Source organism: Sciurus vulgaris (genome assembly GCF_902686455.1).
Source record: "Sciurus vulgaris genome assembly, chromosome: 1".
Taxonomy (NCBI): Eukaryota; Metazoa; Chordata; class Mammalia; order Rodentia; family Sciuridae; genus Sciurus; species Sciurus vulgaris.
Genome location: NC_136461.1, coordinates 23,492,796 through 23,511,164, shown reverse-complemented (window position 1 = coordinate 23,511,164; position 18,369 = coordinate 23,492,796). Strand labels below are relative to the sequence as shown.

The 18,369-nt window shown below is 37.2% G+C and overlaps 2 protein-coding genes across 2 annotated transcripts in view; one reads left to right on the top strand and one right to left on the bottom strand.

The window, feature by feature from the left end:
- Positions 1 to 3,603, top strand: part of ZBTB8OS (zinc finger and BTB domain containing 8 opposite strand) — a 47,068-nt gene extending 43,465 nt beyond the window's left edge. The window contains exon 7 of the mRNA XM_079152389.1: positions 3,289 to 3,603. Within this exon, the coding sequence (XP_079008515.1) occupies positions 3,289 to 3,375 (87 nt within the window). The 3' untranslated portion in view covers positions 3,376 to 3,603. The remainder of the gene's footprint in view (positions 1 to 3,288) is intronic.
- Positions 3,604 to 3,744: 141 nt separating this feature from the next.
- Positions 3,745 to 18,369, bottom strand: part of ZBTB8A (zinc finger and BTB domain containing 8A) — a 41,547-nt gene continuing 26,922 nt past the window's right edge. The window contains 4 exon segments of the mRNA XM_079152337.1: positions 3,745 to 8,296; positions 11,041 to 11,415; positions 11,418 to 11,481; positions 11,483 to 11,867. Of these exon segments, the coding sequence (XP_079008463.1) occupies positions 8,115 to 8,296; positions 11,041 to 11,415; positions 11,418 to 11,481; positions 11,483 to 11,867 (1,006 nt within the window). The 3' untranslated portion in view covers positions 3,745 to 8,114.

Sequence of the window (18,369 nt, the reverse complement as noted above, 5' to 3'; positions counted from 1 at the left end):
GTGATCTGCTAAGACACCCTATCTTAGTTATCTTCCTATAAATATAGTCAGTAATAGGAGTAATGAAGTGATTCTGATGCTCAAAGGGAATTCAAGAAGTGATTTAGCTCCATGATTTGCAATTTTATGCTCCCGAGTTCCGCGGTGTCTGGGAAAAGGTGCAGGGAGGACATAAGCCACAGCAGCTTGGTTTTTGAGCTTCTTCCTCCAGTGATGAACTTCTCTATGAAACAATTCATTTGAAGAGTTTCTTGGGTTAATTTTTTTTTTTAAACTGATGATCTGGTTTATTTTTCTTCTTCCAGACACTAGACATGACTGCAGTAGTGGTTTATTTTTGCAAAACTTCATCCCATCAACCAGACACTCTTGAGGGCAATAAAGTTAGAAGGGCATCCAGAAGATAATAAACAGCATTTCTGCAAAAGCAAACTTTGGCCTAACCAACTCCCATTATTTTCTTGATATTAAAAAAAAAAAAGAAGAAGAAGAAGAAGAAGAAAGAAAGAAAATCCTTGGCATAAATAAAGCTTATTTAAACAAATTATATCCCTTTTTAGCATTTTCCCACATTTAAAAGCTGAAGAGTTAAATTTTCTCAGAAATCATCAATATACAGTTTCATTCTAGAAAATAATTTTCTCTGAAGTCTTAGATACATCTGATATGATAATTGGAGTCATTATTTACAACTTGCAAACATTCTTAAATGTTCTTCTTTTATGCTGCTAAAATGATAGAATAGATGGTTTAGTGAATCTGATAGCTGTTTGGTGGGGATTGTTTGATGCCTGTTATAAACAGTTATGAGAAAGCATTATTTCTGAAAAGGCAATTAAAGTGCTGGTAGCACTGGGTTCAGTGGACATTGTTGAAGTTCATGCTGATGTGTGTGAAGTTTGCATGCAGAAGATAATAGCATAAAAGAATATTTAGATCATAGACTAAAGTGCATTAGGGTATATACATGCAAGCACTACTTCATTTCTATGAACGAAGCTCAAATCAGTCATTTTTCCTATTGGCCCCAACAACTAAAAATCAGGTCATAATTTTAAAAGATGTTAGTATCACTCTGGTAAGACTATAGAATGGCAGGCAGTGCCTCCCTTTTTAGATATTACTTAGTGGTTAAGAATCCTGATTTAGGAATGGTCATGTTGGAAGAACCAATGAATTCAATATACACTGGCCAGTCTTGAACCAACTGGAAATTTGCCATCAGGGCAATCTTGGAAAAGACTCAGAATTAAGTATCATGAAACAAAGTAGTTAGTCATCTATTTATAAAAAAACTTTTTAAAGATATTAAGTATTGTGCCCTACAAGCTGGTATCAAGGACAATCATTAATTAAAGAATAAGAGAAAGTAATAACAAAAATATCATCTTGAGGTATGTCATGGTATTAAAAAATACAGTATAATACATGGAGCCTCACTATATACCACAATTAAATTAATTATATTAAACTTCACTGTGATAACTTGTAGAGACCTCCCTTTTTTTGTGTGTGTATGCTACTGGGGATTGAACCCAGGGGTGCTCTACCACTGAGCTGTATCCACAGCCCTTTTAATTTTTGATTTTGAGACAGAGTCTCCCAAAGTTGCCCAGGCTGGTCTCAAATTTGCAATCCTACCACTTTAGCCTCCCAAGTAGCTGGGGTTACAGGTGCGAACCACTGGGCCAGCACAGAGAATTTCATGAGGTTCCATTGTTCTGATATTTAGATTTTATCCTTAGAACTAAAAACAATGCTGCTCCAATTTTGCTGTAATTTTGAAATGTTTCACAGTTCATACTGGGGAGAAGTTTAAACTTTGTATCCTAGGACAAAAGTTTGTCGTGAAAAATATAAAGAAGATATGCAAAAATGCTCAAAGCATTGACGAGAATAATTTGCTCAAATAGTTTCATATTTTAAATTTACATATAAATAATCTGACATAAAAATATGTCAGTAAGTCTTTTGAATAACTCTAGATAAAGATACAGGTTGTTGAAGGTGACTGAATTCTTCTTTCGTACTTTTTAATTCTTCGTGTGTGCGCGGGGGATGGACCCCAGGCCTTGCAAGTGCTGGGCAAGCACTCTACCACTGAGCAATATCCCTAGCCCTGGATTTTCCAATTTGGATTCTTATGATGTATTTTCTAACTCCAATTCTGATTTTTATAATTACTGCAGGCGGGTGAGGTTTGATTTCAATACTCGTCATTTCAGGAGACATACCAGGAGAGACTGATGAAAGAGGATTACTTAAAATCACAGTCTGCCCAATCATCCGTTGTACCACTTAAATCTTCTGACCTTAATGTCCTCAGAAGTAATATCTCCCTTACTCATTAGGTGAGAAAATATGTGACAGAACACTTTAAGGTAATATAACACTAGATAAACGTTAGAAATTATTCTTAAGAACTGATGAGAACCTCCTAGTTTATTTTTTAAATTTTATTCTTTTTGTCCTTTAGAGAGGAAGAAAACTGTTACTGACAGATCTTCTTTACAAACTACCTTGACTTTTAGGCAGTATGTTTCCTATTTTAAAAAAGTGATGTCTGTATATAATCTTTGGTTTTTCTTCTTTTAAACAATACTGACTACATAAGTCATTTTTAATTTAATGACAAAAATTTCAAATATGAACAAATTCAAACATTTAATATTAGTCTTTAGGTATTAATCATAACCATTTAGGATACCAGAAAACTGATAGGTTGCTTCAGATCTGAAAGTAATAGAAAAGACTTATTAGTTCAGGCAGGTGAGTTGCCAGACCCTTAAATGTGCCCTTACCCGTTTTTCCTGTGAAACTGATATTGGTCGTGTATATATCTTTGAAACACCTTAACATTGTCTTATATAAAGTTTGGCTATGATAAATTTATTTAAAATATTTTCTTTGAAGAAAGTTTGCTAAGTAAATCTTTCAATATTAAAAGAAAGAAGGTATGTGTAATAAAGTAAGAGGGTAACTGTTTATCCATCATGCCAACTCAAGCTAGGTTTTTCTTTCCAGTGCAGCAACATATTTTAGGGCAACAAAGTTCAGAATGGATGCAATGGCCTGTTCAGAAAGCATGCAAGTTATTTCAGGTCATTTCTTTTACGTCAGTATGATAAATTTGTTAACCAGACTCTGACCATGGAAAGGAGAGATACAGGAAGTAAATGTAAATTGCAGACATGCCAGCTCTGTTGGTTCATATTACAGCTACCTAATGTTGGGCTTTATTTCTTTTTCTTCTTCTTCTTCACTATCGTCAACCTGTTGTATGACCAGATCGGCAGACCCATCCTCTACAATCTCCACATAGGATCTATTCTCATCTTCACTCAAGTGCCATCGGGAATGCTTATCTCCATCTGATGGGGACATAAGATGTTGCTCAGCTTCCAAATCAATGGGGAGGCTGTCTATGCCAACTTCAGCAAGACACTCATTACACAGTCTGTAGCGCCTGGTTCCTTCCTGTACCACTTGCCCTGTTAGGTCAGTCACATGGCGTTTGCATTTTCTGCAGATTAGTTTGCATGCCTGGTGAATCTGTGTAGAGATTTAAATAGTGATGAAAATGATTTTTCAAAAGCAGGACAATTTGATATTTTAGGTATCAGTTCATAAACTTAAGATGTTCAAAGCGATGCATTAGACTCAAATTAACATCTAATCATTAGAAAAGGTTTGGGGAATAAACTGACGTCACAGAAATATTAAATATCATGTTCTCTAAATAATGGCTATAGTAGTTTTATTATTAATGTTACATACTGAATAATTTCATATATCCTTTAACCCAACAGTATTTTGATATCTGAGGTAAAAAGGGACATCGTCCCAGGATAATAATAATTGCAAACACTTAATAAGTGCCATGTATTGTTTCAAGGACTTCACTTTCTTTTTTTTTATTTTTTTATGGTACTGTGAATGGAAATCAGGGGTGTTCTATTGAACTCATCTCAACCCTTTTTTATTTTAACACAGGTCTTGCTAAGTTGCTGAGGTTGGCCTCAAACTTGAGATACTCCTGTCCCAGCCTCCTGAGTTGCTAGGATTACAGGTGTGTGCCACCACACTTAATTCCCTTTTTCTTTTTTATTTTGAGACAGGTTCTAGCTAAGTTTCCCAGGCTGGCCTCAAAATTTGTGATCCTCCTGCCTTAGCCTGCCTGTGGGATTACAGGTGTTTGCCACTGCACCCAGCAGGACTTGACATATTTTAATTCAGAGAGAAAAAATCCTTTTGTTTATGTATTAATTTTGTGTTATTTAGCCAAAGAAAGAAAAATTTGTCTTATATATTTTTTTAATTTTTATTTTGTTTATTTATTCATTTTTTTTAAACCAGAGATTTAACCCAGGGGCACTTTACCACTGAGCCACATCCCCAGCACTTTTTATATTTTATTTTGAGACAGGGTCTTGCTAAGTTGCTTAGGGCCTTGCTAAATTGCTGAGGCTGGTTTTGAACTCATGATCCTCCTGCCTAAGCCACTCAAGCTGCTGGGATTGCAGGCATGTGCCACTGTGCCTATCCTCAAATATAAATTAATCACTATTTTTGGATAGAAGGATTATTAGCTGTCTATTAATAAAAGAACTGGTAGAAGAGGCCCACACTAGGAATCAGAAGTCTTGTGTTCTAGTCCTCATTTTGTCACTTATTATCTTTGTCAATTAACCCTGAACTTGGAGCAGTATTATCCTGCTTTCAAGGTGACAGTCAAAATATTTAACTGTATGATATGGGCACCCCCAGGAAAATGGGAAGCCTAACTAGTCCGAATGGGCACTGGTCACAAACAACCTGTATGGTGGTTCTTTTACACATTAACCTATTATTATCTTGGCCTGATTCTTTATTGCTAATAGGGACACAACTCACAGGGTTGATATGAGGACCAAATGAGTTAATAGGTGTGAAATGCTTTGGTTAAAAAGTTGTAACTGATGAATGACTACATATTATCATTATAGTTAGTAGTAAACAATTTTGTTCGATAGCTGTTAAGAGTAGTAGATTATGAATTCTACTCTAAAAATTATGAGAATTAATTGTATAATGATGGATTAATGTTTATGGAATATTCATTTAAATAAAAATCAGAACAGTATGAAAGTAGTTCACCACAGTTAAATAAAATCCAAGAAAACTAATTTAGTTTGGTAAAGTATCTAAGAAAATGTATGGAACGCCATTCAGGACAGTTATTATCTTCTGCTTAACTGTTGACATTAAATAGCAAATATTAAAAGTGTACAGTTGGTAAGAATCCTTATTTCTCCTGGGAGAATAATATATTGGTATCGTATGTGGTGGTGTTTTTGTTAACAGAGTATTGACAAAGATTCACGAGTTCCAATATAATTATGAAGTCAAAGAAATCAAGTGAAACACTACAATGTTTAAACAGAAAACAGCAACATGAACTCATAATTAAAAAATATTCTTGCTCAGTCCACTGAAATACTTTAAAAGAAATGACGGGCTGGGATGTAGCTCAGTGGTAGAAGGCTTGTCCAGCACATGCAAAGCCTTGGGTTCCATCCCCAGCACCGCCAAAAAAAAAGACAGATGACACCACCATAACAGTGAGTGCCCAAATTTTGGTCTCTAATTTTGCCCTCCCTGAAGGGAACCAGGGTCCTTGAAGAAGTGGCTAATTCCACTTCCATGGCAGGGAAAATATGAGGAAAGTCTAGGACTCTTTTGGGGCCAGAGAAGTAGGACACTTTCCAATGTAACAGGTTGTGACCAAAGGACAAAAGAGCCATGTCAAGGAAGAGAATGTTCTGGATGTAACTCTGAAATGTATCAAAAAGCACAATGAAACAATAAAAACCCCTAATACTTTATGATATCTACAACAGCAAAGCCTGAGAAAGCTCAGATAATGTCACTGAGGCTGCTATTTAATCAATTCTTCATTTTTTGAAAATTGAGAAAGAGAAAGAAACATTTATACTCCTTCTCCTGTAGGAACTATGTTTCAAAGTAACCAACTAGCCCCAGGCAATAAAGGAAAACTTTGCTTCATTGAATTCCAGCTAACTGTAGAAGGAATGATAAAATTAATAAATCATTCCACAACTCTAAGTAAAATCATTAATTCTAACAGAGATTATCAATCGCTGCTAATACCACTGAATGAATGGTTGATGGGGAAAGGGGTAATTCTATGATGCCAAAATTCTTTCACAAAAACTCCTTTCTCAGCACAAGGCAGCACCTTGACATGTACAATGGTGGAGTTACATGATCATCACCCACAGAGAAAGAGATCAATCTTAACATCACAAATGATGGGTCCACCGGACATTATATCTCTTCTAATATGACAGAACATGAAATGCACAACCTTGTCTTTGATGTGTTCTAGGTGAAAGTGTTTAACTTAAATTCATTAAGACTTTAGATAAAACTTCTAGTTAATAGAAACTGCAAGGAGGATAATGGAACAATCTAAATGACACCATATGGAAGCAAGCAGACAAACCAGAGGTAGGGTGTTTTGAAAAACCATTGGCTGTCTTCAATAAGTCAGTGTTGGGGTAGGGGAAGAGTGTGTCGGGGGAGACTGTGCTAGATTAAAAATATACTTGAGGTGGAGTAGAGGTGCAGTCACTGGTAAAACATATGCTTAGGATGCACTAGGCCTGGGTTTCATCCCCAACTACAACAAGTAAATAAGGTAAAAGAAAAATAAGTTTAAGGGACTTAGCAGAGAGATAATACATGGTCCTAGATTGGACTCTGGCTTGGACAAACCAGCTGTAAGAGACATTTGGGAAGGACTAGGTGGAAATTTGAAACTGGACTGGGCATTAGATAAAATTTTATTGACATGGAAATTTTGAGATTATTCACTAAAGAAAGCAGGTTACAAAATAGCATGTACAGTATGATCTCATATGGGGCTAAAAAAAATTTATATCCATAGAAGAAATTCTGGAAGAATATATAATAGAATTGTTAAGACTATTAACACTGGAGTGATAAAAATGCTATTTTTACTTTCTTATTTTTACTTCTATTTTCTTATTTTTTAAATAATACATATTTATTGCTTTTGTAATAAAGAAAGGTTGTTTTTTGGTAGCAGGGAATGAACCCAGGGGTGCTTAATTACTGAGCCACATCCCCAGTCCATTTTTATTTCCTAATTGGAGACACGGTCTTGCTGAGTTGCTTAGGGCCTCACTAAGTTACTGAGGTTGGTGTTGAACTTGTGATGCTCTTGCCTCAGCTTCCCAAGTCTCTGGGATTACAGGCATGAACCACCAAAAACTTTTTAGTTTTTAAAACTCTAGTTTCATGAGATTAACAAAGGCAGAGATTTTGCCTGTTTTTCTCATTGCTGTATACCTAGCACTTAGAAAAGGATCTGGCATATAGTAGGTGCTCAATGCATATTTGTTGAATAAATAATTATAAAGTAATGCATGAAGCAATCACTTTAAGTGACCCACTGTTCTTTAAAATTAAAAAGAACTCTTATAAATGGAACATAAGTATAGGTGAGAGAACACAGATTTCAGGAAAACACTGTGTTGCCAAGATGCAGGGCAGGACAATTCCAATGTCACTATCTTATGAAACCCCCAAGGCATCAAAGAACAAATTTTTCTGACTGCTAATAGTTAATCCTTGACTGGGAGCGGCTCCCTTTCTTGAGAAGAATGGAGAGAAGCTGGAGAAAGACTAGAAAGGGGATGTAGTGGAGAGAGGTTAGACAGCAGCAACTAGACTAAGATACTACCAGACAAGGAATTGCTGGTAGATGCTGAATATCTGAAGCGATGATTCTGACCTAGACACTTAAACATTTGTACATTTGCGTTATCTTTGCTCTGAACAGATCAAAATATAAAAACATTTAATGTGAATTAAAATGTAAATATAAAACTAGCATCAAAAGAACTCTACTTAGAGGTCTCAAAGGAGACTAAAAATCAATATATCTACATGTATAAAATTATGCATTTTGTGCATAATTTCAAAGAATTTTTCCTATGGTAGAGTTATGTGAAAAGATTTGCCCCCTAAATTGGATTATCCTAATGCAGATAAACGCACATTTTCTCAAGAAGCAAAATGACGGAAGATCATATACATACTGTTCGGAAATGGCTACTTAGGTGGTCTAGCCTGCTAAACCTCTTTCCACAAGCTTGACATGGATAGGGCCTTTCTCCTGTATGACAGCGCAGGTGTCGCTTGAGGTCCGCTTTCCGCTTCACGACATGTGTGCAGTACGGGCACTTGAATCGCATCCTGGGCAGGTCATCTGTCACAAGACAGTTTGATTAAAACACTGGAGAGATCATAACAATTCTGTTAACATAAAGAATCCAAAAGGAGTTGGTGAGTTCAACCTCGGAAAGCTAAAAGGAAGGAGAAAGACATTTTATTAAGACTAGAATTGTCAGTGTATTCCTAGGTGCAGAACTATAACTTCAATATTTGATAAATTTACAAAGTTCAGGTAAATTTAGACTGTTATACCTGTTTTCATTTGACATAGTAGAGTCACTACATTTTTAAATGTAAATAGATAGTACTCCTTTTTTTTGGTACTGGTGAATAAACCCAGAGATGCTTACCCACTAAATCATATCCCTGACATCCCCAGCCCTTTCTGATTTTTACTTTTTCTAAAACAGGGTCTAAGTCACTTAGGGTCTACCTAAAGTGCAGAGGCTGGTCTTGAACTTGTAATCCTCCTGCCTCAGCTTCCTGAGTTGCTGAATTACAAGCATGTGCCACTGTGCCCTGCTAATACTGGATTTTAACATTATAGACATAATCTAAAATTAAAACATTTAATATTCAAGTTTTTGTTTGTTTGGTTGGCTTTTGTTTTTTTTTTTTTTTTGGTACTGGGGAATGACCCCAGGGGCACTTAACCACTGAGCCACATCTTCAGATCTTTGCATTTTTTATTTTGAGACAGGGTCTCAATAAGTTGCTTCAAGCTCATTAAGTTGCTGAGGCGAAGCCTCCTGAGCTGCTGGGATTATAGGTATGTGTCACCACACTAATATTCAAGCTTTTATGTAACTTGTTTTATTTATGTTTTATGTTTTTTATCACCTTGCCTTTACTTATCATGTAACTTGTAATTTCAAGGATCTTTAATATTTGGTTTTAAAGTACACACATAGTTATATACAAAATGGTAATTGCAGCCAGACACAGTGATATATGCCTGTATTCCCAGTGACTCAGGAGACTGAGGCAAGACTATTGCAAATTCGAGGCCAGTCTCAGCAACTTGGCAAGACCCTGTCTAAAAATAGGTCTGGGGATATAGCTCAGTGGTAAAGCCTTTGTGGGTTCAATCCTCAGTTAAAAAAAAAAAAAAAAAGAAAGAAAAAAGAAAAAAAAAGATAATTGTTAGCTGTAATTGGAGGCAAACCTCAATTTTTGTTTTCCCCTGTGGTGCTATGAATGGAACTCAGGGTCTTGTACATGCTGGGTATGTACTCTGCTACTAAGCTACACCTCTAGCCCCAGACTTCACTAGTTCCAGGAAACATCTGACAGATGCAAAATCCACAGGTGCTCAAGTCCTTTATATAAAATGCTGTAGTATTTACACATAATCCAAGCATATTCTCCTGTATACTTTAAAACATCTCTAGATTATTTATAATACCTAATACTCTTTATAGTTACATATTATAAATGTTATATAAGCAGTTGTGATACCATATTGTTAAGGAAATAACAAGAAAAAAAATGTATACATTCAGTATACAAGAAAAAAAAAAGTGTATACATGACAAGAAAAAAAGTGTATACATTCAGTCCAAAAACAAATTTGTTTCAAAGATCCTTTTGTATGTTTTTTATCTTAGAAAAATTTGAAATATATATTCTAAACCCTAAAATACTCAGGGGTTTCTTTTTATTAAAATTTTTATATATAAACAATAAACTAGTTAATTGGGGGAAAAGACTGGATAATATATATTTCTAATCCTTCTCTATTTCAGCTATATGAGGGTGGGGGTAGGATACATACTCTTTCTATATTTTTTTACTATCATTAAAAAAAAATGAGCTAGCTGTAGCGGTACATGCCTGTAATCCCAGGGACTTGGGAAGCTAAGGTAGAAGGAAAAAAAAAAAAAATTTTTGAGGCCAGCCTGGGCAATTTAGCAAGACCCTGTCTCAAAATAAAAGAGAGAAAGAAAGAGAGATCTTTGTCTTTTTTTTTGCACTGGGGATTAAACCCAGAGGTACTTTATCACTGAGCCACATCCCCAGTCCTTTTTATATTTTGAGTCAGGGTCTCAGTAAGTTGCTTAGAACCTCACTTATTTGCTGAGGCTGGCCTTGGACCTGCAATCCTTCTGACAGCCTTCTGACTCACTCTGTAATCCTCAGAGTTACTGGGATTACAGGCATGTACCACCACAGGGCAAGAGAGATAGCTTATATTGTTGTACAGTGGTCTGCTAAAGAATTATGATATAAATTGTGTGTGTGTTACAAATTAAAAAAAAAAAAATGTATGAGTTGTGTGTTACAAATTAAAAAAAAAAAATGTATTATGGGCCTGGGGGTGTGGCTTAGCGGTAGAGTCCTTGCCTAGCAAGTACAAGGCTCTGAGTTCCATCCCTACCACCACACACACATAATTATGTACTTATATGTTGACAAAAACTCCTCCTAAGTGAAGACACGGGGAAAACTATGTAAAATGAAAATATATATCTTAGAGATTGAACCATTTAGAAAAGATTTTAAACATTTAATAGTAATCCAAACATCAAGATACAGGTTTGGAAACTTATGTTTTGACCATCAACATTCTATTGAATGTCATTAAATGTATCCAATATTATTTCAAGTTAGACATTTTAAATTCCTTTTTTTATAAAATCCATTTCACCATAAAAGTATGGCTTTAAAAAAATCACTTGGTTTAACTGCCTATGAGACACCTAAAATTAGGGCATGTTGAGAAAGGATTTGTAATAGCAGTTTGGAACCTGGTTAGAGAGACAAACTCCTTTTGAGTACCTGGAAAACTTCGGGATGTGACATCAGATCCTTGACCATACTGATAGCCGACAGAAGCAGAGTCCATTTCTGTGTCAATTTGCGCTTGTTCTTCAGCCTGGGAAACATGGCTAGAAGGATCGGATGTGCGTGCTTCTCGTTTGCTTGACTTGTACTGAACAGCTTCTGAAGGCTGTGACAGTCGTAGATTCTTGGTCTTTTTAATGGACTCTTTCCTCTGCTCATGCTTGGCCACAGGGAGTGGGGTGCTCCGCTGGGAGGCTGGAGAGTAACTATACTTACCCCATGGCTTTCCACTTACTACACCTGCTCCTTGATCTGGGCTGAGGTGAGAGTGTGGGGAACTGCTTTTCTTCTCGCCAGCTGCCCCCATAAAAAGCAGAAACGCTCTATGCCATTAGAATTGGCATCCTTATCTGAGAGACTGAAGTAGCGATCTTTTTTCCTTTTCACTAATGTCCAAGGAAGATTTGATAAAAGTCTTACATACACTAATGACATCGGTCATCTGAAGGAAGCTTGCAGCGGACATCACTTCTATGACATTCTGTCCAGTAAGAGAGAGTTTGCCCGAATAGACAAAGTCCAGGATAACCGTGAAAGTGTCTGGAGAGAAAGCCTGAAATGTGGCTGTGGTTGGCTGACTTGTCTCCTTGGAATTCTGAGAAAGAAGCATTTTGAAGTAGCCGCTACTGGCAAATAAGACATTTCGATGTGCTTTGAAGACCTTTCCTTCAACTAGAATACTGCAATCACAGAACACATCTTGCCTGCGCTGCTCATTCAGCTGTTGCAGGAGGTGAGACTGATGAGTAGAGATCTCCATCCTGTGGGGAGAAGACACGGGGTGATCAGGGACCCAACAGCAACCCCTTCTAGCATGAGTGCACTGAAATCAGGACCAGAAGCCTCTTTTTCCATCAAACCCCTTTTCTTCTTGAAGAATATAGTCCCCAAGACACAGGAAATAATGGGCTTCGACACATTATTTAATACCATACTATGTTATTAGATTTTTAGAAATTTTTGTTTTGCTAGGTGCAGTGGCACACGCCTGTGATCCCAGCAGCTTGGAAGTCAGGAGGGTCACAAATTCAAGGCCAGCCTCAGCAACTTAGTACGGCCCTAAGTAACTTAGTGAGACTGTCTCAAAATAAAAAGCAAAAAGTGCTGGGGGTGTAGTTCAGTGGTAAAGCACCCCTGGGTTAAATCTCCAGTATTTATAAAAAAAATTTTTTCTGTTTCATCAGCAAACTTTATTGAGTCTTCCATCTAAATGCGAAACTAAACACACTTGATTCTTACCTTCATGTAGTTTTGAATCTAGAGGATGAATCAGGCACGAAATACAGGAAGTTCAATGGCAAGTTAACTGCTTAACTTAAGGAAGGTGCTATAAGTCATATAAAGGGTAAACTAGTTTAGACTGGATGGAAAGGGATAGGGAAATACCTCCCTGAGATGTGACATTTAAGCTGAGACCTCAAAAGTGACCAGGAATCAGCTAACTGAAGAGTGAGGGGAAAGATTCTGGTTCCAACAAAATGGATGGTTGAGAAAGTGCAGATGCTTCTCTGGCACAAATCCCTGGAGATGCTGACTAAAATATAACCCAAACTTATTGAATGTGTTATGGCTGAGCTTGCAGGAAAGAATAAGAAATCCCCAGATGCCAACAGAGAAAGAAGAAGCAGAGCCAGAGCAAGAAGCACAGGAGTGTGGGCCAGGAATGACTATGGGCTTGGTTAGTTTGTTTTGTTTTGTGGTGCTGGGGTTTAGCCCAGGAAGGCTCTACCACTGAGACACCCCCAGCCCCTTTTTTATATTTTTGAGTCACTATTTATATTTTGAGGCTGGCCTTGAACTTGCAATCTTCCTGCCTCAGCCTCCCGAGTGGTTGGGATTTCAGGTGTGTACGGGCTTACCTGGCTCAGTTAGGTTTTTATCAGTAACAAACCCCCAAGTATGAGAGGTGGAAAGTTAGAACCCTCCCAGGAGTGTGACCTTAGTGAAAAGTTTTGTCCTTAAGTCTGGGGAAAAGGCCAACAAAGTTTGTCTTTGTAGGGTCTTGAGTGAGAAAAAAAGCTGCAAGATATTCAAATCTAAGAATGTGCCTTATCTGATTCTAGAGTCCAAATTTATTTTACCTCCTTGGTGTGGGAAACCTCAACCTGAAAAATTAACACAAAAACTAGCCCTGAGCTGATGGGGCCCTGGGGCATCTTGCAGAAGCAAATGCAGAATTGCTCAGGAGAGATGTGCATAGAACTCCAGCCAGGCAGGAAATACGTTCTAAGCAAGCCCAACTCAAAATCATTCCCCCTTTTTAAGTGGAACATTTCTAAAATTGTACAAACATGGTTTCTAGTATTTCCTGTTACAAACGAATAAGCAAACAAAAACCTCCCCTTGATTTACATCTACACACAAAATTCACGGAAGAGTTTCGTTTTGTTATTTGTATCTGCTGTCTTCACTTCTTCTGTTCTCTCTTGAACCCATTCCAATCATTTTTTCATTCCTACCTATCAAAAACCATTCTTTTTTTTTTTTTGAACCTTGAGTGCTCTACCATTGAGTGACATCCCAGACCCCTTTTTTATTTTTATTTTGAGACAGCGGCTTCATAAGTTGCCCAGGCTAGCCTTGAACTTGTGATCCAATTCTCCTGCCTCCTAAGTAGCTGGGATTACAAGCATACGTCACTGCATCTGGCTTTAAAAATCATTCTTTTTAAGGTCAGTAACTTGCATGTTGTCAAATACAAATGGTCATTTCTTTGTCCTCATTTTACCAACAAGCTGATCACTCTCTTCATCCTAAAACACTTTCTTCACTTGACTGCCAGGACACCACTCCTGCATGGTCCTCCTACATTCCTGGTCACTTCTGCAGTCTCTTTTGCTGATTCTTCTCCACTTTCCTAATTTCTAAGTGATGAAACACCCCAGGCTTCAGATACCTTCTCTAGGGAATGACAGAGAAAGAGAAGATCCCTAGGGATCCCATCCAGTCTCATAATTTCAAATTCCATCTTTGAGTTTATGATTCCCCAATTTACATTTCCAGCTCCTGACTTCATCCCTGAACTTCAGACTCATAAACCTGCTTACCAGCGCCTCCACTTAGATGTTTAATAGGCATCTTAGCTTAACATGTCCATCAGTCTTTGTCAACCCTGACCTAAGCCTGCCTTGCCTATAGTCTTAGCCATCTCAGGAAATGGGTATCTCCATCCTACCAGCTGTCTGTTGCTTTACCTTCTAAACAGATGCAAAATCCCATCATTTCTCTCCATGACTGCTGCTACTACCTGGGGCACTTAAAAAAAAAAAAAAAAAAAGTGCAAGTGTGCAAGTATACAAAATGTTGCTGCTAAGTTACCTTGGCACAAATCTGTGAATATGTTTGGTAAGGACTTCTAAGGAATATAATGTTGAAATAGGCTAAATTAATTGATACAGGTGCAGTTACCAGCGATTCTGGACTTAATGTGCCAGCATGGGCACCTGGGAATGGCTCTAAAATTTGTTTCACTGACTGACTGCAACTTGAACTCGAGGGTAAGCCATTTTTAATGAGTCTGAGATGCCGGAACTTCTGGCACAATATGGAAGAAGACATCACATGACATAGCTGCCACCATGGCCCCATCTGAGAGAAGATACCTCAAGAGATTAGGTGCTATCCAATAGGATGTGATATATGTGTTTAAAAGCACTGATCAAAATATGATGCTATATTTTTCCCCACAGCTAGAATATTCAGTGCTTGAAATCAAGGGACGAAAGTGGCAATGGGGCTGAGGGTGGCTCAGGGGGCGAGCACATGCTTAGCATTTATGAGGCTCTCAGTTCAACTCCTCATTCCTCAGCACTGAAATAGCTGAATTTTCATTTCTGTCATGTCTTTTTATAAAAGAATGCCCATCTACTGTCTGGCTATTTAAAAAATAAGAATATTCAATTTAGCAGGGAAAACACATTTTTATAAGGAAACATTAATAGAATCAGTGCAATCAAGTTCATCATATCATTAGTTTCTAATGTTGGTATATTGGCAGGATTTTTTTTCCCCTTTATATCCCCTAAAGTCGTGGCAGTCTTCCAGATGTTTCTTTCACTCATGTTCATTCTTAGCTGTGAGTCATTTCTTCCCAGGCTAAGTAACTTTTATGGTATCTTTCATGATGTCAGAAGTTCTCCACCAATCTCTAATTAACAGCCAGTCAGTTTTATGAAGGTATTTCTCTGACTCAATCCACTGTGAAATATCCATTTTAACATCCAAAGTAAGATTTCTGTGTAGCAGTTTTGCAGTAACTTTAATACTTATATATCCTGTGGTAAGTCATTATGGATCAAAATTATTCAGCAGAAAATGAAATAATGGCAGAAAGTGAGATCATGGCCTAAAAATATGAATAGGTTTATGAGGCCCCCTAATTTCAGGAATATGCAATCTGCTAAGCCTGCTTTCATTAGTGCTAACCATACCAAAGTGGCTGAGAAGTTATTTTAATAAAAATACATTAGCCACAATTCAGTACTCTATCAAATTTTTTAATTTGTGATTTTCATCAAAAATGTTTAACCCCCTTGCTGAGTATATAGCTCAGTTGGTAGAATGCTTGCTTATGATACACAAGGTCCTGGGTTCAATCCCTAGCACCACCAAAAAAAAAAAAAAAAAAAAAAAAAAGTTTAACCCCAATGGAAAAATTGAGCAGTTCACTGGCCAGAAATCAAATCTAGGTCTCACTCAGGGCAGGAAAGAATTCTACCACTGAACCACCAATGGTAGTACTGTAACAAATTTATAAATACAAACATATACAGAGATGAAGAGCATTATAATAGTAGATTAGTGCCCAAGAACTTATGTCTATAATGCAGCTTGCTCCACATTTGATATAATCAAGTTTCTAGCTAATAATGGGTTTCAAAATCACAAACCTCTTCAAAATTATTACATAAAAAAGACTGAGTCACTTGGCTAGAGGTTAGGGACTTCACATATTCATTATGTGCCCAAAGACCTAGATTTGCTGAGTGTCCAGAATACAGATAAACCAGGCATGCTAGGCCAACAGAGGCAGAATTATTCAGGACCATGTCAGACAACTGCAGAAACAAGACATCTGGGAATATTGCTGAAGAAACATCAAATCAATACCCAATCTTTTCACTTTCATATCCTGTCAGTTGAAATCTAATCATTTGTCTGTTCTCATTCGAAAAGAGGTAAGTGGGTCATGACTTTACGATTTTAATTTTTTTTAATTAAATTTATTTTTTTTATGTATTGTGATGCTGGAGATTGCACCTAGGTCCTTGCACATGCTAGGCAAGCTACACAAGCATTCTACTACTGAGTTACAACATCGACCCACAATTATTTTATTTTATAATATTGCAACAAATAATTCTACACATAGATACCTGAGCATTTGTAAAATAGATTCCTAGAGGTAGAGTTGCTAATTGGACACGGCCAGATTATCTTCCCAAATCATTATATGAATTTACAGCTCCACCAATACCATTTGATAGTGTCCTTTTTCCCAACACAATCCTGACTATTATCTGTTTATTTATTGGAACTGGTTATTTAACCCAGGGGCATTTTACCACTGAACTATATCCCAGTCCCCCTCTTTTTTTTGTCGATAAGTTGCTGGGGCTGGCCTTGAACTTGCAATCCTCCTACCTCAGCCTCCCAAAGGATTACAGGTGTGTGACATTGTGTGCAGCTGTTTATTAATTTTGCAGTGGTGGGGATTAAACCTGGGACCTTGCTCATGATAGGCAAGTGCTGTACCAATAAGCCACATCCTCAGCCAACTATTATCTTTTAAAAATGTTTTTCTGCGGGCCACAGTGGTGGATACCTATAATTCCAGTGACTGAGAAGGCTGAGATAGGAGGATTACATGTTTAAGACCAGTTTAGGCAACTAAGTGAGACCTGGTGTCTCAAAAAATAAAAAGGCTTAGGATGCAGCTCAGTGGTACAATGCTCCTGGGTTCAATCCTTAATACTGCAAAAAAATAAAAGATAAATACAATAAAATGATTTCCCATATGCCCTTAGGGGAAAATACTAGGAAAACATCAATACTGTTATTTAACATTATTCTGGAAAATCTAGCCAATGAATTAGACAAGAAAATTAAATATAAAGTATGAATATTGAAAAGGATTAAACAATCATTGCAGATGATATTATATACCTTTAAAATGCAAAAATAAGAAAACTGTTAAAGTAAGTTTGATTAGCCTTTGATAAAGTATTAGATTTGGTATTCTAAGTTATACAACTAGAAAACTGGATAAAATACATGAAAAAAAGTTTTTGGACAATGAAAATGGAGTGTGACTGTGATCCCCAAGAGAAAGAAATCAAGTGAGGTAAATCCTACCATCAACTTTGGCTTCCTGAATTGGGTTACAAAGAAGGGAAATCAAACTGGACTCAACAGACAGAGATTATTATTCAGGAAGATGAGGCCCATAAGTTGTAGGGCAGAGTACCAGAAAGGAGACAATAATGTAGGCAAAGAGATCAATAAATCTGTACAGAAGTCCCCCAGAGTCTGGGTTGAACACGATCCTATGGACATGCAGGGTGAAACCTTAAGAGTCCAAGTGTATTAGTCAGCTTTCCACTGCTGTGACAAAATAGCCTGAGATAAACAATTTAAAAGGAGGAAAGATTTATTTTGGCTCACAGCTTAAGAGGTTTCAAAAGTCTGTGGTCACTTGGCCTTGTGGCTTTAAGCCTGTAGTAAGGCAGGAAACACATGGTAGAGCAAAGCTGCTCATATCAAGGTGACTAGAAAGCAGAGAGAGAGAGAAAGAGAGAGAGAGAGAGAGAGAGAGAGAGAGAGAGAGAGAAAGGGGTGGGAGTTCCCAAATCCCCTTCAAGGGTATACCCCAATGACCTACCTTCCTTCCACCACCTCCAACAGCACCACAAGCTCTGCCAGTATAGCAAAAAAATTCTGCCATTAAGGACATGTAATAAATGATCGTGGCTGTGTTCCAGATTTGGCCTGTAGGCTGTGAGTTACCAACCCTACTACATATCAAGCTATATAACGTGATGTGTGACAAGTGATATGCATATTATAATGAAGGAAAGTGCACACTGTAACCCCTTGAGCAAGCACTAAAAGTACAATGGATTAAGCTAATAAGCTAATTGTGGAGACCAAATCCTAAGAAATGCTCAATGTTCTTTTATTGAGGTAGGATAAGGAAAGAGAGGGGGAAAGGAAGAAAAAAATAGTGGCGTAAGTACAAGAAGTAAGACAGTACCTTTATTCCAC